The sequence below is a fragment of the Hoplias malabaricus genome, chromosome 2 (genome assembly GCF_029633855.1).
Source record: "Hoplias malabaricus isolate fHopMal1 chromosome 2, fHopMal1.hap1, whole genome shotgun sequence".
Taxonomy (NCBI): Eukaryota; Metazoa; Chordata; class Actinopteri; order Characiformes; family Erythrinidae; genus Hoplias; species Hoplias malabaricus.
Window position 1 is genome coordinate 66,507,186 of NC_089801.1, and position 26,598 is coordinate 66,533,783.

General features: G+C 40.1%; 1 protein-coding gene across 1 annotated transcript; it reads left to right on the forward strand.

Annotated features, from left to right (window-relative positions):
• The first annotated feature begins 2,450 nt into the window (after positions 1-2,450).
• On the forward strand, positions 2,451-26,598 carry c2h3orf70 (chromosome 2 C3orf70 homolog). Its single transcript, XM_066660265.1, has 2 exons — positions 2,451-3,221; positions 23,783-26,598. The coding sequence occupies exons 1-2, from the start codon at positions 3,044-3,046 to the stop codon at positions 24,412-24,414; spliced, it is 810 nt and encodes a 269-aa protein (XP_066516362.1). The 5' UTR covers positions 2,451-3,043; the 3' UTR covers positions 24,415-26,598.

A 26,598-nucleotide genomic window follows, 5' to 3' on the forward strand; every position in this document is an offset into this window, starting at 1 on the left:
CAGGCACAGACAGACAGATACACACACACACACACACACGCACCCTTAGCCCGCCGGCTGCTGGTTCAACAGTCACTCAGAAAGGCTGAGAAGGAATGTGAGAGAGTGGATGGAGTGACCTCGTCCTGAACTTGTCCAACTTCAGCAATCATGAAAACAGGGAACAGCGAATGAGAACAGCCACTAGAGCCTGTGCCACGGGGCAGTCCAGGCAAAGTTATGATTTTCCACCCTTTTTTCAGCAAATCAAAAATCCACTTAAAAAATAATGTTGTTTTTTTCCCCCTTCCTTGACAGTTGTCGTTCATTTCCACATGGAAACAACCCAATCCCACCTTTTGCCCTTACTTTTACCCTTAAGTTTGGTAATAACACTTTTGAAAAAATGTATAAATGGTACACATTACAGTGTATTGACATTTGTTGTTTGTTTCATTTGAAGTGCTTGCATTGTGAAAATATGCAAAATAATTTGACTACCTGGCGGCATGGTGCGGCAGCAGGTAGTGTCGCAGTCACACAGCTCTAGGGTGTGTTCTCCCTGTGTCCGTGTGGGTTTCCTCTGGGTGAATGTGAGGAGTTGGTGTGTTCTCCCTGTGTCCACATGGGTTTCCTCCGGGTGACTGTCTGTGAGGACTTGGTGTGTTCTCCCTGTGTTTCGCGTGGGTTTCCTCTGAGTGACTGTCTGAGGAGATTGGTGTGTTTTCCTTGTGTCCATGTGGGTTTCCTCCGGGTGCTCCGGTTTCCTCCCACAGTCCAAAAACACACGTTGGTAGGTGGATAGGTTGGTAGACCTCCTCATCTGAGTCTCTCCAATAAATGTGTTGGACCCTCATTTATCTGAGAGCGCAAAGATAAGGCGAAACAGCAAAACAAATGCAACAAGAATGAAGAAATAATAACAGGGATTAAATATGGAGAAGATGGGAACGGAGAAGAAAGAGAACTCAGCGAAAACGGCTAAAATCCAGAGCTTCTCTTCCTCGCTCCTCACTCTTGAACAGGGCTGTTTATACACGGGGAAAAAGACTGCTGTGTGTTTGATCCTCGTCGTAAAACATTCAGATGTTTTATTAAGACTGTGTTAACTTGTGGAAAAGGGGTTGAATACAGTATGTCACCTATAAAATTAACCTGGCAGTTAGTAATGTAGCCCCCTACAATCACACACACACTACCTCCAGTCTAAAGAACACGCATATGCCTGTGGTAAGCCAACTACCACGCCTGGAGAACGATGCGAACAGATGCTACAGTGTGATACGCCAGATAACGGACACCCGTGCTGGCCAGCAGTTACCCTTCAGAAACAAGGTAAGTGCTCATTGCCGCTTCACTGTCTGTTCCCAGCGGTAGATCTGCGGCCCAACTGCATTAATGAAGGGCTCTGTAATTACTAATGACTTTATGAGCTGAGTCAGGAACATCATTAAAACTGTGGAGGTCCAGCTCTGTAATTCTAAAAACTGCTTCACTATTCATAAATGAAGGGTTTCATTCCAAAATGTTGTGCATCTATTTATTACCAACTAGTAAAGCCACACACTATTTATCCAAATTTATCCAGAGAGGTATTAGCTGTGTTGCTGATGTATTGATAACAAAGGTTATATTACATAAATAACTATAAGAATGGGTTGCTGTATATGAGCCTAAGTTCACCATGTCCAATGCAAATCTTTGACCGGTGGGGTTATAAAGCCAAAACGCAATCAAACACTCACAGCATTGGACATGACTGGAGCAGGCGTGGAGACAATGATTTTTTTTTAAATATGAAAAGACTTGCTTTGTAAACACCCACATAATTTCCTGTCCTAATTAATAGCAAAAGAAAAACAGTTAAAGTTCATTGTGCAATGCCTTTTTATGGCACGCCTCCATCTTCACAAACCTACAATTTTACCAGAGAGAGAGAGAGAGCGAGCAAACATTTGATTATATGTGGTGATGTGAAATGATGTGGTGGTGACTGAAGAGGCAAAGTAACTTTATTAAAACATACCACAAATACTGTACAGTATGTAGATATAGCTTTATGTTCAGCTTAATGAATGGTTAGTAGAGGGTACTGGTGGTATTTCTACATGAGGTGACCACAGAAATAAAACTCTTCAAGTTCAAGTTCCTTTCCTGAGATATGGTCTGGATATCTAACTCTTGATTTACCCAATGGCCAAGCCGTCAGTACATCACCTCACCGTCACTGCAGCGCAGCAACTGGAGAGAGAGAGAGAGAGAGAGAGAGAGAGAGAGAGAGAGAGAGAATGTGAAAAACAGTCTACGTGGAGAATAACCAGACCATATGACTCCTACCCTGACTGGAAGAAAGTTGAAGGGAGAGCGAGCGAGAGAGAAAGAGAGAGAGAGAGAGAGAGAGAGAGAGAGAGAGAGAAAGAGAGAGAGAGAGAAAGAGAGAGAGAGGGCAACGGAAGGCGTAGAAGGAACAAGCAAAGGAGAGAGAGAAGACGGGAGAGGAAGGGAGCTATACACCAGGAGCCATAATTCTTCTTCTCTTCCTCCTGAGAGAACAGAGCTGGAGCTCCGGGAAGGTCTGGGGGAGAGATATAATACACGCGGGATCCGTTTTATCGTCTATTTGACTGAACTGAATTGTTGGCCGTTAAACTGGAGCCGAACCGCGCTCTCGCGAGCGTCCACGCGAGCAACTTGGGTGTTGTTACTGTATACGACGTTTCCCGTGGCTTTTTAAAGCAGATAGGTGTGTTTTCTGAAGGAAGTTGGGTGTTTTTAAGCTTAATCCAGAAGGTGTACGTATGATTTTTATACATTTTGCTTTTTTTAAGAAGCAGAAGCCGCTGTTTCGCGAGGCTGAATCGTTGTGTTGTTAATAATAGTATATCATTTTTAACATTATTCTTAATACCAAACGGTGGTTTCTTGGACACATGCGCCTTCACTCTTCCCTCAATGCCAACAGCAGCTGAGGGTTTTCTCCAGCTGAACCGGTGGTGATCTAAGCGCCGCAGCCTGCGCTCCTTCAGGTCCGATGCGGCGCTCCTGATCCCAAACAGGGATCGCCATGGCCGCTTCTGGCGGCGGACACAAGAGCGAGAAGTTAGATGAGGCTCAGGCTCTGGCCAGAAGCTGTGCCGGACGCCCGGATTTCTTGCCCTGCGATGGATTGTCCATCTGCGCAACGCACAGCCACGGAAAGTGCTTCAAGCTGCACTGGTGCTGCCATCTGGGCTGGTGCCACTGTAAGTAGAAACCAGCCAACTGCTCCACACAGTGTGGGTTCACTCCACTTCACAGTTAAAGATGCACTCTCCTGTAAAGAATGTCTACTGTACACACCGTGTGATGAATCTTAACGTACAACAACAGCCCATTATGTGCTTTACAACAGTTAAAAAGCACTGTACAAGGGAAAAAAACTGCACATTTGCAGAATTTATATTTATAATTTAGAATATTTAGAATCCAATATATGTATTTGTTATTATTATTATTTTTTTGCAGCTTTGACACAAAATAAAAATAATAATAGCGCAATATGAAATGGTACAGTTATGTCTCCTAAATAAAAGTACCGGAGACCAATGTTGTACCACCACAATATGTGCAACCTTTTTTTCCCTGAGTGTGTAAATTCCTCTGAAGAGGCAAATGTTTCCCACCCCTCAAATGTAGTCAGTCTGTAAATTTATGAACATTTTTATTCCAAATTGCTGCTTTCTATAATTTTTTTTCTGGATACAACATTTAATTTCGGTAGTAATGAGTTGCCCACTCCCCAGCAGTGTATTCGGGGAGGAAAATAAACCTTAAAGTGGTCTATTATGTGTTTGGACCTATTTGATCCACTAGTTCTGAGGTGGTTAAACAATATCAACACATTAAGCTTGTGTAACTAATTAAAATATTAGAAATACCGTAGCTCCAACTAAAGAATTACATTTCTGAACCCATTGTGGCTGATCAACTACATTTGTGCTAAAAGAGGCTAGAAGTTAGTCCACTGTTACATCATCTGTCTACTTAAAAGTAGGTCTATACCTACACTATATATGTTGTCTCCCTTTGCTTAAATGATTACATTGTGCACCACAAAAACACGTCTGTAGGCTAAACTGAATTAGCCCGTTGTAACTGAAAAAATAAACTTATATCCTGCAAAACACAGCTCAGGAAATGTTACATTGTTAGCTGACCTGCAGTGCCACATCACTGACAGTTTGTGTGGTTCTGTTTGGGTGTGTTTACTGAGGGGGCTACAGTGGCTTTGCTAGCTCATCCTCTTGTGAACATGGCTAACAGTTACCCTAGCCAATAGGAGCCTAAAAGTGTATAGCTGGTTAAAAACTTAACTGTTCTAAGTAAGTTCATGTTTAGCTAATTAACAAAGGGAACCAGCGCATTCATGCTAACATGAGTGTGATATGTTGCTTTAGTTCTATGTAGCAGTAATATTTTAGTATTTTTATTGAGTTAACCTATGTATACAGTCATTGACTTGAAACCTTTTGAAAGCCTGTTTCTATACTCTTTGTGTTTCTAAGGCTAAAAATGAAAAAATGCTCACTAAGTTACATTTTAATGTCAGAAGTTAAATACCTTTGAGTTTATGTCTCTAAAATTAACTCTGAAAGTAGTTTGGTAGGCTATTGTCTCCACCAAGACTAGAACATTCAGTGCACAAGCTTTGGGGAACACAAAAGAGCCACTTCCGTTTGTTTATAGAAGCTGAATTCATGTTCTGTTAGAGTAATGACAGATTATGAAAGGCGTTATGCAGTCAAGGTAGAATTACTGGAGTATTTTAGTGAAAACTACATTATACAACGTAAAAACAGTGTTGGGCTTAGCTGCATTAGCGTTTTTGATTTAGCAAAAAATGAGCATAGATCAGCCATTAAGGATAATTGGTTACCGTCCTTCTGAAAAGTAATTTCTTGCAAAACATTTTAACAGTATGTACGAAAACAACTGCATTTATTAAGAAATGAGTAAATATAAATTGTAAAATGGACATCACCTCATGTCATCCTAAGCCTTGTTAAAAGTGATGTACTTGTGTGTCTCCATTTACTCAAAACCATGAAGGATAAATATATATCAAATGCACAGTATTCTTCTAAACATCAAAGGAGTGAACAGTAAGATGATTAAAGATTTATCATTCTAGCAATTCTTTGCTGTATTTACAGCCTCGCTGGTTTTTATACATCGCTCTTCTAATAAACAGAGCCAGGCTAGTTTTACATCACACACATGCTCAAGAAGCACAATAAAATCTGTACTTTTATATGCTTCCTTACAGAGCCATTAGGGGCAAATTAATGGGTGACAAATTAAGGGACGTACCAGAAGAGGGAGCAGTCTATGTCATTTCTACGACACAGACAGCAGATCTTTGCCAACTCAGAGCTTATAAAAGGTGTCTCTAAATCATAATTAGTTTCATAAATCATCCTGAGGACAAATTATAGTGTCTGCCTGAAAGTGGATTGGACTTACTCTCAGCAGTTGTTTAAGCCACTAGATGAATGTAATATATATAACTAATTATTACAGGCTGTTAAAGTTATGAAGAGGTAAAACAGAAAATGAAGGTTGGTTTAAAACTCACAATTACTATTGGTTATTATTATGATTATGATTATGATTGATTAATCAGTGACTGGTGCACCTGCATTAAACCCCAATTTTCTTTCTAAGCACCCTTCCAAATCGAGTTGATTTAATTCCATTCAAAATATAAAAGGCTGTTGGGAGGTTACAGCTGAATCTTAACTACATTGTATTTATAAGGAACAAAATAATCCTGCACCAAAGCTAAACAGACCCAGAATACCTTTAAACATTTGCTATGCATTTGTCATTTTTAACATCAAGACAAATGAGAAAATGGCAAATATTAATATAATGGAATGAATTTTACATGATTAGTGTAAGCATAATGTGAATTGGAAATTTAGGAAAAAGACAATCAGAGCTAGAAGTTTCTGAATATGAGCTAATTGTGTTGACTTCTGAGACCAGCAGCCACTAATCTCTTTCCACTCAGGAAACCCATTTATATATTTTTCCTCACACTAAAATAGCCAATGGACGTCACCGTACGGTTATCCACTCCTCCATTAGCTGCTGGAGCACTGAAAACACATAAAAACATTAGTATTCCAATAATCTCTTTCAAAATCTGGAAGGTTGTGGTTGGTGGGTGATGTAGCAAACATCTCCTAATTAAACATGAAGTTAACATTTGAGTTAAGTGAAAAAAAGAGTATTAGGGTGAATTCAGATTAACTTTATATTGAACTATCTAAGAGACATGATAAAGGAGGAAGAGACAGTTCACTGTTTGAATATTGAATGTTAAAGTGTGTAATGTTTAACAAGCATCCGTGATTGAGGAAAGTATCACCTGGTTTAAGCCAAATCCTATAAAATATGGTTTTGAAATGTTCCTGTGGTGAGTGGATTTAGGTTTATAAGCCTCTCCTCATCTTATATGAGTGGAACTAACTTCTTGGGGACTTCCCCAAGATAGCCTTCAGGGGACAGACTTTCATATAAGGACTTTAACAATATGTCAAACAGGGAGCCATTTTGGACTGAGCGTTAATCTTTACTGGAGACTAAGGAGCATGACATGGCTGATGAGCTGAAGGTGAGGAAGTCTTGGCAACGTAGAGAGACAATCAGGAGTAAGGTTATAAATGTTTCTTATATAAAAAGCAAATCCTCTGTTCGCCTAGAGGAGTTTGGATCATGTGACAAAGAGGGGCTAAATGCATTACTCACATTCTTTACACCTCCTCGGGCAAGTAATCATCTCCAAGTGCATAAATGTATGTGTGTCTGTGTCTCTGCGTGTGTTAAATACTGAATGCCAGAATGCATAGCGTAAACAAGAACCCAAAATACTTAGATGCTTAATCTTCTGGGAGAGTGGCAGGAAAAAAAAATCAGGTCACTCAGCATTTTTTTCTTGTTGTAATCGTGGTGGTAGTAGTTGTTGTTGTTGATGGCAAGTCACATCAGGACAATGTTCCTGAAACATGGCTTAATCTACTCCGCTGTGGCCCTAATGCATCGGCCTGCCATCCTTTAAAGAGTCACCATATAGCAGATGTCTGAGCTTGTGATGAGCATTTAGAGTCTTGATGACAATGGAATACTTTAAAATGAATGATTTGGAACGTCATGCCCCTTTTCTGCAGTAACAACGTCTACCATTCAATGAAGGCTTAAGACCATTTGATACATTCTGATGATGATTCAGCCTTGAGGACATTAGTTGAAACACAAAGATATCACAAAGCTATTGGATGGAGCCCCATCATAGATGGAGTATACTGTTACACTGCTCCACTGCCTAGTGTTGGAAGACGTCATACCCTTCCTGCCTACACTTGGCATTAGGCACAACAAGCTTAGGAGCATCACATTACTATTTTTAATATTTTAGCAGATTAAAATGGAAACATTCTGTTTATTGCACCTTTGAAAAAAGACATTAAGTGTCTGACTCACCATCTGGAAAATGCAGCCTGAGGCATTTGCGCTTACTGACTGACTGACTGACAGCTAATGTTGAAACACTCATGTGCGAGTAGGAACTGTTCATTCAGCTGTATTTCACAGAGAACTTAAGGTAGCACCACTACACCGTCTGTTGGTAGTTCAGCCATATTTCACATTCCAGTTCGTGAACTAAACTTGGAACTGTTCGACGGTGACCACAGGACCTCTTTTGAGAGATGAATTGGGACACACTCGCGCCGCTTCAGTGCTGTAGGTCCACCACCCACCGCGGTGAGCAGCTCAGTGTTGAATGTTGTTGTAGTAATATTTACAACTGAGTTTTAGGTCCACAGCTTTGAAACAAAAATTACGATTCCGAGAATAAGTCAGAATTCAGATAATAATCTCGGAATAGTTTGCTGCACATATAATGAGGCAGTGTACAGTTTAATTCTGGAATGCAGTGTGTTGCTTAAGTCATGCTATGGTATAGATTCAAGAACAAACACTCTATTATTCAGGAATAAACACTCTTTAAACCCTGAATCGGTGCAAGAACCCATTTATTCAGAAGAGCACATGTAGTTTCACAGGATACAATTAATGTCATGAAAATGATTGATCCAGAGCAAGTGGAACTCCGGCGTGTCCACGAGGCTCCATTGTGTTACGGCTCATGGACTCATACAATAAACTAAAGCCATATGCATCGCAGTCAGGGGCTGCACTGACGGGTTCATGTCGTGTGGATGCGTTAAATAAATAATTCTGTTCACTTCAGTGACAGCTTCTTTCACAACTCACTCATGGTGCACTGTGAGTCTGTCTGTCTACATATTGTAATAAATAATAACCCAAACAGTGTTTCTCTAAATATTCTGACTATATTCTCTGAATTATACAGACCATTTTTACCCAATTATTCTGAGAATTCTCAGAATTACTCAGAGATTTTTCTCAGAATTATTCTGAGGTTAATCTCAGAATTTTGACTTTATTCTTGGAATCTTATTATTGATTTATTTTTTTTTCAATGCCGTGGCCTTAAAATTCCATCAGAAATATTTATCATAGTCTCTTCTCTATGTTTGGAGAATGTTTTTGTGACCCAGCCTTTTGTTCTCTACTATATATTTAACAAACAGAAAGTCATTTTATCTGTCCCTATAACGACACAAATACACGGACATACCTCTCCGTTACTGACTTTCTGACAAGTAAATTACATTTGTACAGCTTTTTGTTAAACTTTACATAAAGACGGATAAAATCTCCGGATTATTGAAGCCAGAACACCAGAGCGAGGTGTTACTCAAAAAAAAAATAAGCTGTGGATTAATTACAGCACCATTTTATCAGTTGGACACTTATAGAAATGTAAGTCAGTTATAAATATCTAGTTCCCAGTGATGCCCTGTTCCTTTATCAAGTATAAATTACTTGGTTGACAGAATGTTAAGGAACTTGGTACTAGAAATGTTAAAAAAAACTTAAATGTTAATTTTAAATGTTGTTTTCTGGTAAACGAGTTGCTTTAATGTCATCTCAGCACGGTGCTTCAGTTTTGGAGCTTTGTATGAACAGAAAATAACAGGCTTTCCATTATCATAGAGATAAACCTTTTTTATAGTTTGTTATTATTTGTTATTATTGTAAACAAAGACATTGATATGAAACACCAAAGCTTCCCCAGAGCTTCCAATGACAAGGATATATATTTTGGGCTTTCCTGTTTTTAAGATGCCAGAAAAACTTCTGTGACAATGGCTGTATGGCTATTGGTGGGTCCAGATAAATTAGGCTTTGTTCTTGTTTTTTTCTCTTTAGTGCAGTCTGATCATTAGAGGAAGGAACTTACACGGTAAATAGAAGGAAATTCTGACACTTATTTTTTCAGTGGCCTGAAGTCACACTGGCCCTTGTTCCACAGTTATAGCCTCTTCTCTTTCCTTCACAAAGGTCAGAACAATTTAGCCAAACCCCCTCAGCCCCGGACCTTTAGGCTTTACGCTTTCAAGCACAACCTTTCCTTTTAAACTAAATGGCAAAGACCAGACATTTGGCCTGTTTTGCTATTTTCAGTGCTCCATCAAGAGAGCGGGAGAAAACAAGAGGCTAAACGCCAGGTCCCAAAGGATGGTGCATGTGGCCATATTGGTGTCCGTGATATATACAGGTCTCCAAGTCAAGTGACCTGATTCTTAAAATTAAGTTAACACATACCTCACAAATGTAAAATGTCTCGTATTCATTTGCTGAAGGAAAAAAGTCTATAATAAGTTTTTATCTTCATTCCCAGTAGGTTTTGCTATAGTACATTATTGAAATATAGTGAATACCTTCCAGCAGCCACTCAGCGTGTTATCTGTAATGTAGTAGGCCAGAAGCATGCTAGGTCAGTAATTCTGTGGAGAAAAGATTGTAGAAAGAATGAGGTTTTGATAAAGACTGTCCTTATTTTTAGGAATTAGGAACACAGGGGTATGTGAAGAAATTGGTGTTGTGACACAAAGGTGTGGCACTAAGTAGACACTCAGGAGTTCTTGTACTAAACATGTTTTCAATTGCTCAAAGATTGCTGAACATTAGGAGGGTTGTATATGCAAACAGCAGTATAAATAAAAAATCAGCTAATATCACAGTTCCAAACATCAGGGCTAATTCAGAGACATAATAAGGAGGAGGAGACAGTAAATTGTAAAATTAATGGGAAAGCTTGTAAAAACGCAACATGGCTTCTGTTCAGCCCTTTGACAGTGAGCCAATCACATGGTGCCTACTCGATTCGGCTTGGCACTACTAGACAGGCTTTTCAGCCTGGGTCCCTTGTCCCTGTCAGAAAACCCCATTTTAATGGGAACTGCAGACTTTTAAAACCACGGCAGCGGTAATGTTAAGCGCTACTCGTGTTTTCACCTGCTTTTATTTTTTATTTTGTTGGTTGTTTTTGTCTGGGGTGTGGTGGAGGTGGGGGTTTTGAAAATGGCTCAGTGCCCAAAGTCTCACAAATCAGTGTAGTTTTGCATTCCTTGTCGCACATCTGCCTCTAGCTGGAGGTTTTCGACTGCCACCTATCCAAGGAGTGTTTGAATGACTTCAAAAGACCATGGCGTAATTGTAAAAGCAGCCATTGTGAGTCACATAAAAACAAATGTGACCACTGCTGTAAATTGGCGATTCACAGATGACAGGTTTGTGCTGGATGTCTGCATTTTGTGGTGATTTTCAAGTTTTACAAGGTTGCAATGTTTACACATCTCCTTTAGTCTTTATTCAGCTCACTTGGAACTAGGAGCCAGGTCTTGCACATGTGAAATAAACTTGCAAAGATGGCCGCAAAGTGGACATCCTGTCCAGTGAAGACTTTGGCGTGTACAATTATTGAGCTGCTTTCTCTTCGTGCTCCTGAGAGAATGTTTATGACTGTAGCGCTGTCAACAACATTGTAAACATGATGAACACTAATACTCCACCTGGCCTAGCGCAGCAGCGGCTTATTGCAGCACAGGCGGCTTCAGTTTAAAGTGTAATGAGGAGCGTCCTCCGAGGAACTTGATCGACATTTGACCCACTTCTGAACAGCTGTGCTGAGATGTTCTTGATGTCTCCCCTCCCCTTACCCTTAATTCCATATAGAAATAGAACAGAGGACCCGCAGCAAGGCATTCTGGGAGTCCCTAGCAGGTGCATGATGCAGAGAGGGGCTAATAAGGAAGGGGGATGGAGATAATGCTTTTTTGAGGGTTACAGCTGTATGCAAATATGTGTGTGGCCCCCTGGTCAAATGACACGGTTTGTAGATTTTCATGATGCTCGCCAGTGCAAGGGTCTGTTAGCAGCTGTTACAGAAATGTCCGTTAATTAGTTTCTTTATAGGAGAAAGAAAATAACCTGCTTAATTTAACTGGAAGTCAATGTAAAAATTTTATTCCAAGTAATTTTGGAGCATTTCTATTGGTTCATTCATCAGGAAATGTGAAAAACAGCTGTACTGTGCACATGATGTAGTAAATTAAATTTAATTAAAAGATTTAACCGTCTAACATAGAGATACATGTTCAACAGCAGTGATATATTATTTAATATTGCAATCATTTTAAAAAGTTGTTGTTGTACAAATGATTGTTTACTCTGTATTTTACGCTTATACTACATGTAACATCCGCTCTATTTAACCTCGTAACAGCCAAATAAAAGTGCACTGTTTCTAAAGGTGTAGTTATAGGTGTGAAAGGAAGTTATGTTGGTTTTGAGGTGTATAGTTTATTTTGGATGTAAGACTGTAATTCCATATTTTTCAAATGAAAATATTTGAATGTAGCCACTAGATGAGCAAGCAATTACCCAACACACACTCGTACAAGCTGGTAACTTATCTGTGCATGTCCACGTTAATAATAGTTGAAGATTTACAAATGGTAAATTACCTTTTACACCCTGGAGGGGACGCCAGTCCTTCACAGGGCAACACAGACACACACATTCACACCTACGGACACTTTTGAGTCGCCAATCCACCTACCAACATGTGTTTTTGGACTGTGGGAGGAAACCGGAGCACCCGGAGGAAACCCACACGGACACAGGGAGAACACACCAACTCCTCGCAGACAGTCACCCGGAGCGGGACACAAACCCACAACCTCCAGGTCCCTGGAGCTGTGTGACTGAGACACTACCTGCTGCGCCACCGTGACACCGTGATATTATATAATATAAGAACACAAAGTATTAATCAGACATATACAAGTTTGTGTATTTGTCTCCGAGTCATTTCCAAAAGTTCTTAAGTGGACGGCGTATAATATAAGGTTGTGGTAATCTGTGACGTTACATTTTAATAATTACAGTAAACGTCATCATCATAATTCTGCAGACGATAATGAAATTGCAAAATTGTACTTAGTGTTCTCCTCCAAGCATGTTGAGAGGTATAAAGCTTTAAACATATAATCTATATGTTTAGATGTTGATCTATAATGTTGAGTTTCCAGTTAAAAATGCCATAGAGAAGTACTAGGCTGTTGCTGTCAATCAGATGTCAGCATTTGGAAAATAACAATGAGTTTCTCAATGTTAATGTTAGCTTGATTTTCAGACACAAAAAACCCACCTCGTCTTTTAAAGTTCTCACAAAGCTTTGAAACAACACACTCAATACATAATGTGTCTAGACAAAAACAGCTTCTCATTCTTTTGAATGGGATTTTTAGCAGAGTTGCAATCTAGCAGCATTAGCTATGGAAGAGCACAATGAGTAGGTCAGCTGTATTTAATGTCAACATATTCTCATTTTGTAAGTCAAACAAGAGCTAATGCTGCCCTCCACAATGAGAATAAATCAGTGAAATGATCCAGTTGCTACAATATTCTCTCTCTCTCTCACATAAACACACACACACACACACAGTAACAGTGGTGAATAAATGAATACTGATTGGGTTTTTAATTCACGAGGTTCCTTTGAGAGCTGCTACAGAGGAGTTTTCTGCAAACCCTAGGGAATACAATGCAGCCTCGTTTGTCTTCACTCGTCGCCCTCTCCCTCTCTTCCTCCTTCCCTCTCTCTTTCTGCATTTGTTACCTGTCTTTGGTTGTTTTCTTTTTTTTACATGAATATTCGCACACTTGTCCTCTACAGGAACCCTTGTTTACGTCCCTCAGGGAAATGCAAAGGCTTTTGCATTATTTTCCGTGTAAAAATAAGCCCCATTTACTGCACTGTATACTGTAGATGTCGTAGCAAAACCTCTTAACTCATTTTTTTTCCTGTTTCTAATTTATTTTCACACCACATGAAGGCAGCAAACGGCTTTATCACTGTGTGAACACCTCATGATGAATGGACCACTGGAAAGAGTATAGAATTAAATTAAAAAACAAAACACTCCAACTTTATAAGTATATTAGCACAGAGTATTTTACCCATTTGGTGCAGCAACAGCATCTTCTCTCTCTGGCAAGCATTTACACTAGATACTGGAACATTGCTGTGTGGATTTGATGGCGTTCAGCCAGGAGAACATAAGTGAGGTCAGGTACAGATGTTGGACGATTAATTCTGGATTATAAACAGCAACCCCACTCATCCCAAAGATACTGGATAGTGCTCCATCACTCAACAGAAGATGGTTCCACAGCGCCAGGCCAAGTACTTGTGTTTGGGGGGCTTTATACAACTCCAGCCCTTAGGCACATGGTCAGTGCTTTTCTCAGGTGTGTGCGGTCTGACACCAGTGCACTGTAAAGTATCTGAATTCACCATTTGAAGAAGTGTCCACACACATTTGGACACATGGTGTATATTAAAGCTGAGAATATTTCCTTCTCCTGTCAAGCTACTTTTGTGGAGATAAGAGGTTCTGTTACGACAGTGATAAATATGCTTTCTCGGACTTTCCTCAGCCGTATTGAAGGTGTTGTTGCCATCGGGCTGGCTTTAATTACTTCTTGTGAATATCCCGTGCCTCACTGGCCTTGTGTGCGGAAGTGTGATAATCTCAAGGTAAAAGGCAGGAGTTTTGCTTTAAAAAGCCTTGTCGTAACTCAGGGCCAGTGGTGTCTGATTTGAATGAATTATCCTCGCATGAGCTTTCACTTCTAGCCAGCAGAGGCCTTTTGCCTCAGGGCTGAATGTAGATGGTCTGTCTCTCAGTACAGGAGGAAGGGTTATTATTATTTTTCATTGAGGTAAAAGACGCTGGTGCTACTTGAAAGGAAGGTTTGGCCGAGATTCTCCATGAACCCTTATACACAGTCCATCAGCCAAAACGTGTTTAGTGTCATGCAAATAGTGTATAAACATGCCAGTGAATGTAGATAGTTACTTCAATACTTCAGTAAATCAAACTGTATTTGTATAGCATGTTTTACAACTGACGTTGTCACAAAGAAGCTTTACCGAATCAGTAAGCTACATAAAATGTTTAAAATATAACCGTTTTAGAAAATTGCGCAGACTCACCTTATTTACACATTTAAACACAGATTTAAACAGCATTACCATCTACAGTACATCCTGCTTTTCAGCACTCTTCCTTACCATCTCCGGAAGGCTGGAATGCAGGGTAGTGTTGTAAACAATGTCATACAGAATGATTCTAAATTTTATTAAGGAAAAGTGTCATCCAAAATTCATTAATTCATTCATTGTCTGTAACCCTTATCCAGTTCAGGGTCGCGGTGGGTCCGAAGCCTACATGGAATGACTGGGCACAAAGCAGGAACACACACTCACACCTAGGGACACTTTTGAGTCGCCAATCCACCTACCTACATTTGTTTTTGGGCCATGGGAGGAAGACGGAGCACCTGGCGGATACCCACGCAGACACAGGGAGAACACACCAATCTCCTCACAGACAGTCACACGGAGCGGGGCTCAAACCCGCAACCTCCAGGTCCCTGGAGCTGTGTGACTGCAACACTACCTGTCTCAATTTTTTTCAACTAAAATGCATTTGTCCTTAACTAAGGCCTGGGTGTGGTTTGAGCTTCGTAGCTTTAGCTCTAAAATAAAGAAGCTATGTTTGGACTCCAAATGTGTCATGGCCAAATTTCTAGGTCTGAGTTTTGCTGAATTACACAGTACCAGTCAAATTACACAGTACGAGTCAAATGTTTGGACGCACCCAGGAGGGTTTCCTTTGTTTTGGGACATTTTCCACATGTTTTATACTTTAGATTCTTCAAAGTAGCCATAAATTGGGTTGTGCAGAGGTAGGGGCTGGTGCACATTTCTATACAGTGAATAGCTCTATTCCGCCGATGACTAATGAGAAGATGCATCCAAACTTTTGACTGGTACTGTATATACCTTTAAACCCCAGACCAGTGGGACTCAGCAGACAGACACTTGTCTAGGTGCAAACCGAAATGCAGTTTAATATTGACTAACAACAAAACATCAACTGCATATTCATTCTTCTGAGCTGTATATTAAGTAGTACTTTCTCTGACTTTAACAAAAAAACACACTCTCTTTCACACACACACACACAACCCACAGACACAGTGACCTTACTGTAGCTCAAATGAATGATCCACACCAGGTCTTTCTGCAGGAATCTCATTAACAGAGCACCAGTGGGCGAGAGAGACTGTGTGAGATTATTGACTTTAGATAGAGAGAGAGAGAGAGAGAATAAAGACACATGAAAAAGTTACACAAATATAAGAGACAAAGAAGAGCACTGTGAAAGTAAGAAGGAGAACGAGACAGAAAGATAGAGAAAAAGGAAGGAGACAGTGGTGTAAAGTATGGGGAAGAACAAGGACTGAGGAGGAAGAAAAGGGAAGACGAGGCAAATAGAGGTGAAAAAGAAACAGAGAAGATGAGGAGAAATAGGGTGAGAGAGAGAAATAGATGGAGTTAAGATGGAATGGACCTGCACTCTCCTGGCCTCTTCCTCAGCTCCACTTGTCTAATCAGTCTCTGTACTTATTTGCTTTTATCGAGCACTCCACAGATTCACACAGTAAGACACTCACTTCTCGTTTTCTCCTGCTGCGGTTATTGGACTCTGTCTGGAGTGGCCTCCATCAGACTGAAACTAAAACACAGAAAACACTCCATCTCTCTAAGAGCTTCGGTCTAGACAGGTTCTGGCTATGGCCAGCAGTTTATCTATGATCTGGACTGGGACAGAATATGGCACAGTTTACCTCTGAGGTAATTTATTACACAACAAATCATCTGAGGGGTTTAGATGTTCATAGGCCTTGCTCTGTGTTTACCCTCCACTTTCTAGGATACATTTTTCATGTATTTTCCCCCTCTATGTCCCCAGACCATTTGACAGGTCTATTTTCCAAAGGGGTTCAATGTTTAGTAAGTGTTCTTTCATAGCGAAAGTGGCCAGGTTGGGCACGATTTACAGACGCGCTGGACTTATCCTGTTCAATCTAATGAGAAACTGTAGCGCACTCAACGTCTCCCAGAAAAGACATTAGTTATTAAACACGTTTGGTTCAGTTTGTAAGTGTATGAAAGTCAGAGTGTCAAGGCCTTTACACAGACACTATGAATATATAATGTACATGACTGGTTTTTACCAACCTTTGCAGGCCATATGAACTCACTCCACCAATCCCTGTTGTCTCTGGTGTGGGATGGCAACATCCAAGACGACAGATTAGCTTTGTCTTTGCAAACAGCACATTTTCACAAACATTAGCTTGGATTAGCACGGATAAATGATACTTTCTTGGTGATGTTTTATTAGTTACAACAACATAGTCCAGCTCAGTAACACAGAATTTCTAAACTGAAATCTCAATATTTCGGCAGCATCGAGGATGGGAGGGGATGAGGAGCTCATGGGGGAGCTCCCAGCATGCTCTGCAGCCACCCTTTTGTTAGTTCAGTGTTGTTTTAATGGTCAATTTATGTTTTTTTGTGGGCGGGGGGATTTTGTTTAGGTGTAATGGCTTGATATGTACTGGAGTCTGTGTTGGTCAGCGGAGGGATCAAATAAAGATTGCTTAAAGGTAGTAATGGTAGAATCTCATTTTGCCTCCTGTTTCAAAACACAGGCTATGACCAAAATGGCTCCCTAGTCCCTCATTCGCATTGTGCTATTTAGTGAAGTACTAGATTCTAGATTCAATTTAGCTTTATTGTCATGACTGTTATGAGAACAATACAAAGTAAAAGTAACAATGTGTACAAAATAAGTGATTACAAATTAATTACTATTTAATTCACTAAAAAGTGCTAAGAAACACTATTGATTTGGACATTTCCACTGTCTGTTGCTTAGTAACAAATAAACACACAACGCATCCTGGTCCACATTCAGCTCATGTAGGAAGCTACGATGTTTATTATAAATCATGAGTGTATTGTGGGAGTTTGTAGTGCTCTCGAAATCACACTCAAATTCAACCTTAGGGTTCAGACACTCAGAGAAAAACAGTGATGCACTCAATAGTGTTCTAAAACATAAATAGAGAGTCTTTTCGGACACAGCCACAGATTCCTTACTGTTTCTTTTTAGGTTGAAAGGAGCCTAGCCACGGCCTAACAACTGTTGCTATGAAAGAGGACATTTGTGGGTGGGTGGAGTTTGGATAGTTTTGGATTAGTTCACAGCAGTGTGTTTTTTTTTAAGCTGGAAAAAGTCTGATATAAATCTGAAAAGTGAAAGATAGAGAGGTGTCTACATATTTTCTGACAGTTGCTAACAGAAGAAGAGGAAGAAATTATTTAAGGGGAATAAAATTGAGGTAAAATAACATGGGCCTAATCTAGGAATGGGCTTGTGCGGTTTGTTAAGTCATGCGCCTTCGGCCGTAATCCCCTGCCTACTGTTATAATCCCATATGAAATCATTTTGTCTCGCTGCGCTAATGCCCTGTTAGGGGTCAACAGGAAACGTTGTTGAGCAGACTGTTAAATCCAGCTTAGTCTCATCCTCTGCCGCTCGACCCGCCCACTCTCCGCCTCTCAGCGCCGTTTCAGCCAGTTTTTCAACTTCAGCTACAGAAGGCCTCATTTTCATTGGCTAATGCTCAGGTCAATCACATCCCTGGTATCCACTTTATTGGGTTTCTTCTTTATTATATCACTGACTTTACAGCCTTTTAAATCATGTGCAATACAATGGCATATTTGCTAAAAGCACTGCTTCACATGTGCTGCCCCCAAATCCACTCCTGTTCATCCGTTTTAAATTCATCCTCTCTTATGGTATGCTAAAAAACACCAAGTTATATGTCGTACCACGCAGATACAGTGAAATGTCAGTGTAATGTACAGTTACAAGGCAACTGTCTGTTAGCAAACATTTAAATTCCTCACTCTTCATAACCTTAGTTACAAATTCACTGGTGTTATAGAATCATTTAGATTCATATAAGTGATGAGTAGAATATTGTAGACTATTGTTCCGTTTGGAGAATACAGTTAATGAATATTAATTTACCTGAGAAATATTAAGAGCATTTACAACACACATTATTATCATTACAGACACTTTCAGAATTCATGACCACCGTCAAGATCTCACTCTAGATACACGCACACCCACATAAAACCACCCACCACAGAGGAGCGATTATTCCCTCCAAAACACACCAAACTATAGTGCAGTGAAAGGTGTTTTCTGTCCAGGTAAAAACCGAATAATAATATTGCACATACAGGTTGAAGAATATATATATATATATATATTGTCACAGGCCAAAAAACATAGGCATAAATAAAATGACAACAAACACTAAATTCATAACAGGCCTGGAGTTTCATTATATCTTTAAAATTTAAATTGTGGTGGTAAAATTGGTTCAAAAAACATAATTATAATATATTTTTACCCACACCGTTCAGCCCTAGTCCCAGTAGTGGGGCACAGTTCTGTTAGCACAGGTTCAGTCATTCTTAGAACAACTGTCACTCATGCCATTGCTACTCTAGAGATATTTCTCCTGATCTGACTAATTCCATTTTATTACAATGCTCAGAAATGGCAGCTTATAATTCACATCTGAGAAGTGTGCCATTTCAGTCTCTTTCGTCATCGCCTACTGCTGCAGAGATAAAACTTGAGGCGTAGCCTAAAGATAGATCAACTGAACTGGACATGAAGTGATAAGGATCTTTCTATTTTTCTCTTAAGATCCCTGTAGGGGTTTCATCAGAAACAGTGGTCAGCACTTAGCAGTCCATAAGTCCTATTGTATCTTTATCAATGTAGTGAAAGGGCTATAATCTTATTAATGCTGTAACAAGTTAGCCAATGGTCGTCACTCGTATGTTCTGTAAGATTTTATTTTTTTTCAGTCAGTATATCTAGAACACTCTACAACTGTATGCCTAAAAAAGACCAGCTATAGAGGTTTAGATCAACTGCAGATTTCCACAAATATAACAGGTGTACAGCCATGTTAATCTGTCCTTCACCAGCGGTTTTCTCTTGGATATTCCTAGTTTATCTGCTAATAAACATTAGCTAATATTTGATTATACACAGCATGTTTCTTGATCTTCTACAGAGTAATACAGTGTCTGGAACAGTGCCCTGTTCACTATACAGTGCACTACTTTGGGGATCTGCCATTTTGTAGTAGGGTCCAAAAAATACAGTGGACAATTTTCAGTGCACTCAAACAGTCCCGCAATGCACAAAAATTAGTATACTGAAATCGTTCACTAACCTCCTGAATTTGCTTCCTTAAATTAATAGAGCACTGTATAGTGAGTAATCTAGGGAATAATGAACAAGGAGCCATTTTGGAAACAGTGTATGTCTATAACCAGTCTGAACAAGGTGTAGAATCTATTATATCTCTGTAGGGTGCAGAGAACTTAAAAGAGAACATTAGCAACATTGAAAATACTCTAGACTTTAAACACTGAAGAAAAATTGAATATACATTTAAAACCTGAAAAGGACAATCAGTTTATAGCAGCAGTCTGTTTAGCTAGACTAGGTTTGTCCAGGATTTTGAATAATAAATCTAATATAAAACAGATTGATATCTTCTGAGGGAATTCTATTAGCATTTGCTTTGTGTACACCCTTGAGTCCCTTGTGTGTCAAAGAGAACAATGACTGCTTTGTAGCTCCTCATTGAATTTTCCACAGGAATAACTTGCATTAATCAAATGCAGAGTTCACGTCCTTATTCCCTGGGGATTACAGGGATAAAAGAGAAAGAACAAAAAAGTAGGGCACATGTATGTAAGGATATATGTTTACTATAAAAATAAAATCCCCAGCTTCCTCTGAACTATGCGTATCCTTTTAGGCAGAGCTAGCATGAAATATTTCAGTACATTATCAAGAGGGTAATTTGGCTTTATGATGGTGTATTTTTTATTTAATTTTATTTTTTTTTACCTTAAAAAAAAAGTATAGCAAGCAGACATTTTACAACTCACATTTCTACCTCTGTTCTGAAAGCACCGTCTTATTGCCAGAGGCGTAATTATGTAAAGGCTATTGTCATTTAGACGAACGCTTCAATGACACAAAAACCTCCTGCTTTCTTCCCATTTTCATCGAATCTAAAGTGGAATCCAGCGAAGTGTATCACTGCAGAGAAACCTGAATTACTGAGAGCACTCAAAAGTTCAGCTATTGTATTGAAAACTAGGTGCTGTGTTAGTGGAGAAGGATTTCAGAGCCGTCAGTGATACAAAGGCACTTTTACACTGTGCGGAGGCTAGTTTTTCTCATAATGTATGAAGGACACTTCACCTCAGCTAGCATATGCTAACACCTGAGCTGGTTTACAGAAAAATGTATGTAACCATAAAATGCTGTAACATACGCCTCAGCTAGAATGACAAAATGCTAATGTAGCAAACACCTCCCTTAATATGGTAAAATACCACAGTAAAATACTTCAGTTAATCAGTTAGTGCAGTTTGAAATAGTAATGTAGTGAACACCTCAGTTAGAACGGCGCAAAATGCTAAGATGACGTTAGTTCACGAGAATGAAAGCTAGTTACAATGAAGACAAGTTTGGAAGAGACCAGGACAGTGTTCTAAAACTATCCACATTCGGCTTCAAAATGTAAGACAATATTAATAAGCTAAAAAAGGCGCTACAGTTGATGAATAAAAGATAGGGAGTTAAGGAACAGAGCTAGAGTCAGGCCTGAAGGAACGGCATGGTGACAGACTCAAGGACAGACATTATTTAGGTGGTTAGTGCTTTAATAGCTGTCACATTGTGTTTACTGTTAGCCCATCAGTTAACATTAGAGTGTCAAAGAGGAGGTGGAGGAAGAAAGGAGAGAGAGTTTCTTTTCAATTCATGATTTCTTTAGAATGTGTCAATTCATAACTACTTGATGATTCATATAATGTTGACAATGAATATGAAGGCAGTTTCTTTGTGTGATCAACACAAATAATAGACTTCACATCCTGTACGCTCAGTCACCGTCATCAAAGCAAAACCCTCTTCATATCGACTGCTTTTTTATTATTTGTCCTTGTAGAAAGAATGTTGTTCAGTGTCATATCAATTCAGCTTTTCTCTTGAAAATAAAGGCATTACTGAGGGCCGTAAGTAATAGTCTCTATAGGTTTGGAAAGGCTTTAAACTCATCACATATATACACACAGACTGGAGGTCTTTACACGCATTTAGTCGACACTTGGCATTATTCATAGTGACCACACACTCGTGTGGCTGCTCCAGAGGACCCCATTTCCTTTCAGGATTTTTCTATGGATATTATACAAAGTTCACACATTTTTTAGAAGAACATGCTGGAGAGTAGTCAGTGTGTCAGAGACATGTGTGATATGACTAATAGGGTCAGGAATTCAGTGCAAAAGGAAAGACGACATCCTGGGGTCACCAAGTACAGAAGGTTTCTTACAGACAGTAATAAAACGAGTTGGAAAGTGAGTTCATGCCGTTTTTTTTTATAAAATGTTTTTGGCTTTTTGCCATGCAGCACAGAATCGGGAAGAGTAGCACTGAATTGGAATAAGTGCTAATGCCAACCTTCAGTTAAATGGGCTGCTCTTTATGGCTCTCACATTCTCAAAACATTCCGGAAAAAGGAGTCCATTTCTCCCTGAAGGAAATGTCTTGCACTCACTTTCATACACTGCTTTTATGACTGAGAATGACGGGGAATTTAATGTGCTCCATTCGTATTGCAAAATGTGTGAGGTATGATGAGAACCAGCTAAGTGACCGTCAGGTATCATCACTGTCCTCACTAAACTGTTACATTTCTATTGGTCCATCGATCATAAATGGTTACACAGTGCAATTCACATTCACTCAGTTCACCTTTAACTGATAAAGTGAAAAGAGGGTACAAATGTTTCACATAAATTTCTTGTATGTTGCGGCCAATTCAGTCTCGAACCTTACCAGGAGTTAACTACAATTCCATACGTATTTATATACACCCCTTTTAATTATTAAAGCCAGTCCCTATAAGGTGCATCCACTGCTGATTCAGCTGCACTCATATTGCTTGTATAATCGCATAGAAAAGCTTTGTCAGTAATGTGGGACAGCCTGGAGCAGCTATGCATCAGCCTGAGGTCAACATGTGCTGTGTGTGGACTGGAGGGGTATAACGCCCACGATACTGTGCTGTGGAACAGTGGAACTGTGTTATCTGAAGTGATGGCGCTCCACTGAGTACATTTGGCATGGGTTTGTGCTCCGTGTGTGATCCAAAACCAATCATCCGACATCAGTACCGGAGATCCCAAACATTTATCGCTGAATTCAGTCAAATCCTCTCATCACTGTTTAAATATAAAGCACGAAATGTCCTTTGAAGAGTAAGATGACATTTAGAAGAAGTTACTGCAGCAAAGAAAGCCAAAGACCTATTAATGTCTTTGATTTTTCGAAGCAAACCTGGGAGAGTGAGCACCGTCTAATTCACTCCCCAGCTCTCATCTGTTCAAGTGAAACAATCATTTAAAAAAGGAAATCAGGAAACGTTAGAGTGAACAGTTTGAAGTCTGAAGCTTTGTAGTCTGTACAAGTCTGACACGTTTATTAAGCAGGCCACCCACTTTAAACAGCAGCAAAGCTACGGAAATTTTTCTTGCATGTTAATGAGGTATCCTTATCTATTTGTAAAACATTATGTTTGAAGCTCTGCCTCTCAGTCATTAACTTCAACTCTCCATTGATTTCCAATGTGGGCTTTTCTCTGAAAACACGGACTCTCATTCCAAGCTTTTGTTCTTTCCATATCTTAGATATTTTCGCTTCGCAGCTCGCCTTTTTGCTGCCTCTGTCTTAACGAATTTTTGACTCTGCCATTTCTGTTCTTCTATTTGTTATCTCTGCTTTGCTCTCTCTCTGATTGTTCACAGTAGTCATTTATATATTCCATTTCTGAATGAAATGAGTGGATCGACATTTAACATGTTGTCTTTAAAAGTTATGGTTCTGTTTAAAATCAGACGTACACCAATTTCCAGCTAAGACATGGTCAGTGTGCAAAAAATGTGACTCTGTACTTCGACATTAAAACTAGCTGTGAGGTTAAAATATAATTTTTTTTTTACACTGGTGCTTCATGTGCAAAATTAAAGCGTTGAGCTGCTAACGAGCAATTAAAGTGAAATGTGAGGGATTTGTATCCCATTTTGTGAAAACAATTCAGACCTCTCCACAAAATGAGAGAGAGAGCCCAAGTGCAGCTTTCTTCATATGAAATGTTGACAAGCTCATTCAACAAAATCCTGAAAAACATGCCCATCATACACTTGAATACAATTAAACATGAAATTTAAGTGACATTATATCCATTTAAATTCTGACCTCTTTTCTTTGTCTCTTTGTAGGTAAATATGTCTACCAGCCTATGACAAGTGTCTGCCAACTTCCCAGCACCTCAGTCCCAGCCATGCCCTCAGACCACACCCAAACCATGAACTTGTCCATCTCCCTGACTGAGCGCCTCCTCAGGACCGCCCCCAACTTCAGAGCCCCACCCTGCCCGGAGTCACCCAAGTACTGCGTCATCTCTGACTTGTTTGTTGATGACTACATTGTGAAACGGATCAACGGGAAGATGTGCTACGTCCAGAGACCACCACCACCATTGCCCAGTCCACCACAGCAGAAGACACCGGCTTTACAGACCCAGTCGTCCAATCAGCAGGGTCAAAAACAAACAGCCCAGGTGGGTCAAACTCAAGGCAAGGAAAGCCAAAAAGCAGGGCCCAAAATGGACCACTGTTCATCGCCATCCAGCTCAGAAGATTCTGGCATCAACGCGTTGGGTATGCACTACATGGAGTCGTGTGATGAAGACTCTTGCGAGGACGAAGAAGATGAGGAAGAGGAGGATGATGAGTTGAGCACAGATGGAGACTCTAGTCCTGGAAGCCTCTGGGAGCAAGATGAATGCACCTTGCTTTCACCATCCAAATCTACTGTGGAAATCATTGAGAAGATCGAGACGACTGTCTGATGGGTCAAGGTGTTTTTTTCAGACAACACAAGCCTAAGCCATCTTAGTCTTTGACATGAGGATGGGACTAGACCACTGGTGGGCTAAACAAGAGCTCATCCAAAAAGCCAAGAGGACACACACTCACACTGTCTGGTAGTGCACCAGAGATGTTTCCACAGACATCTACAGCCTCTATTTTTCTCTCCAGGTTGGAACCCTCTCCTTGTTCCTTCTTGTAATCACCTTCACTTTCCTTATGCACAGCCTTTTCTTGACATGATGCCCCTAGTATGGATGATACACAATGGAGTTCAGACCCACACTGAAGATTATGACCGGAATTTCCTCCACGAACAGAAGGAGCAAGTTCATACTTGACAGTGATAATATGCTCTGAAATTAAGTCTCACACGTACACAAACACATTCACGCTCTAAACAAGACAGCGCATCGCTTCGCTTTGCAGAAATAAACTACGATGACATTCTTCCTCACAGGAACTGAAACGCAATCTGTTAGACTTGTCAGAAATCAATGGAAAAGGAAAGGAAACCTAGAAATATCATCCACCACTCAGTGATAAGATTGGAAAAAAAAGTCTTGGGAGAGTGAGAGAGAAGGGCAGATGGAGCAAAAGTCTCTTCAGCCTGTTGTAAGCACCATCCATTTGAACTGTGACTAAATGATGCATGAATTCAGAAGACTTTAATGAGATGGTGTGAAGAAAAAGAGGTCAAGGCTCCATGCTCTAGGGTATTCCCCTCCGACTGTTCCCTAAAATCTCTCTCTCAGCCTCATATGGTGCAACAAAGGCCACTTTGCTATATGGCTCTTCAGAGGAGGGGACGTCACCACAACCCCTCAAAAACGGAACAGTGTACGGCCCTTAAGGTTTTTTTTTTTTTTTTAGGAAATTACCGCTCTCTAGTCCACGGTGAGGAGAACATACTCAAGCTTTTTGACAATCATATACTGATAGCGAGCTGTTCTGCAGTAGAACATCAAGTTCTCTCCTGGAAGCACAAAGCAGGATACTCTGAACGTTTAGTGTCGCCTTTTGGATGTGACCAAGCACCTGAAAATGTAGAAATCAAAGGAATATGCAGTGCCATGGAAAAGGAGTCTAGCACCAGTTCAGAGAGCGGAGATTACATTTGTGAGTACCCGAGAATGTCCCGAGATGTTTGTGAAAACGTTGAGAAGATCCTTCCATGATAAAAAGCCTCGAGGCTTATTTAATAACAAATGACTTAAGCACAAGACGAACTCAAGTCACCAAACATGGATGGAATTGCTGACCTACTAGGATCATCAGAGTGGGACAAAATGATCTCTTCCTACCTAGAGCTGCTTGTTTTTAGAGTTCCTGTGCTCTGAAACTGGCAAATTACCACACATAAAAGCACAGCCTGCATGGGCCCACGAGCTACGAGCCAACAGAATGAGAGACTTAAAACCACTTAAGCAAAGCCAACACAACCACTGATTATTACTGTAAGTGCATGAAAACCGCCACAGTGTGATATAACCGTGTGGATTTGGCTATTAGTCTCAGACATAAATGAGCTTGAAATGATGCCCAGGACGAAGTGATCCTACAATCCCTTTCACTGCCGAGGGTTGGTGTACAGTTCTTATTTAACAAGATAATAAAACTGTACAGAATTCTCATGTTGGCTTCAGAAATCCCTGATGTGTATTAAAGGGGATTACAATTGTATTCAAATCAGATTCAGACAGTTATGCAACTGAATCTCTTAATGGCATTAAGAAAGGGACTGTCGAGGATCATTTCTGCCGTCCTCCCAGGAGTGGAGACTATGACTGAGGAAACTTGGTCGACTCCTGTTTGTCTCTGATGATGGCTCCAGTCTCTAACTATAGCCTCCTGTTGCACGACCCCCTAGAGTCTAGAAGCACAGAACTGTGTCACTGCCTGAGCAGAAAAAGTCCAATTTGGAGGTCTTTACATAGAAGATTTAATGGACCTGGTATGTACCCCTGAGGAACCCCACACTTAATTATCTTTATGATTACCTCTCCAGCTGTTGGATGATGAATGAATGAATGGTTATCCCTGTCTGTCTGCAGTTTCATATCAGGGAATTATACTGTAGCTACAAACATATACTGTAGATACACAAATGTTTATCGCACATTTAAATATCCCCCATTCCTTTTGTTTCTTATATCAGTTATTGT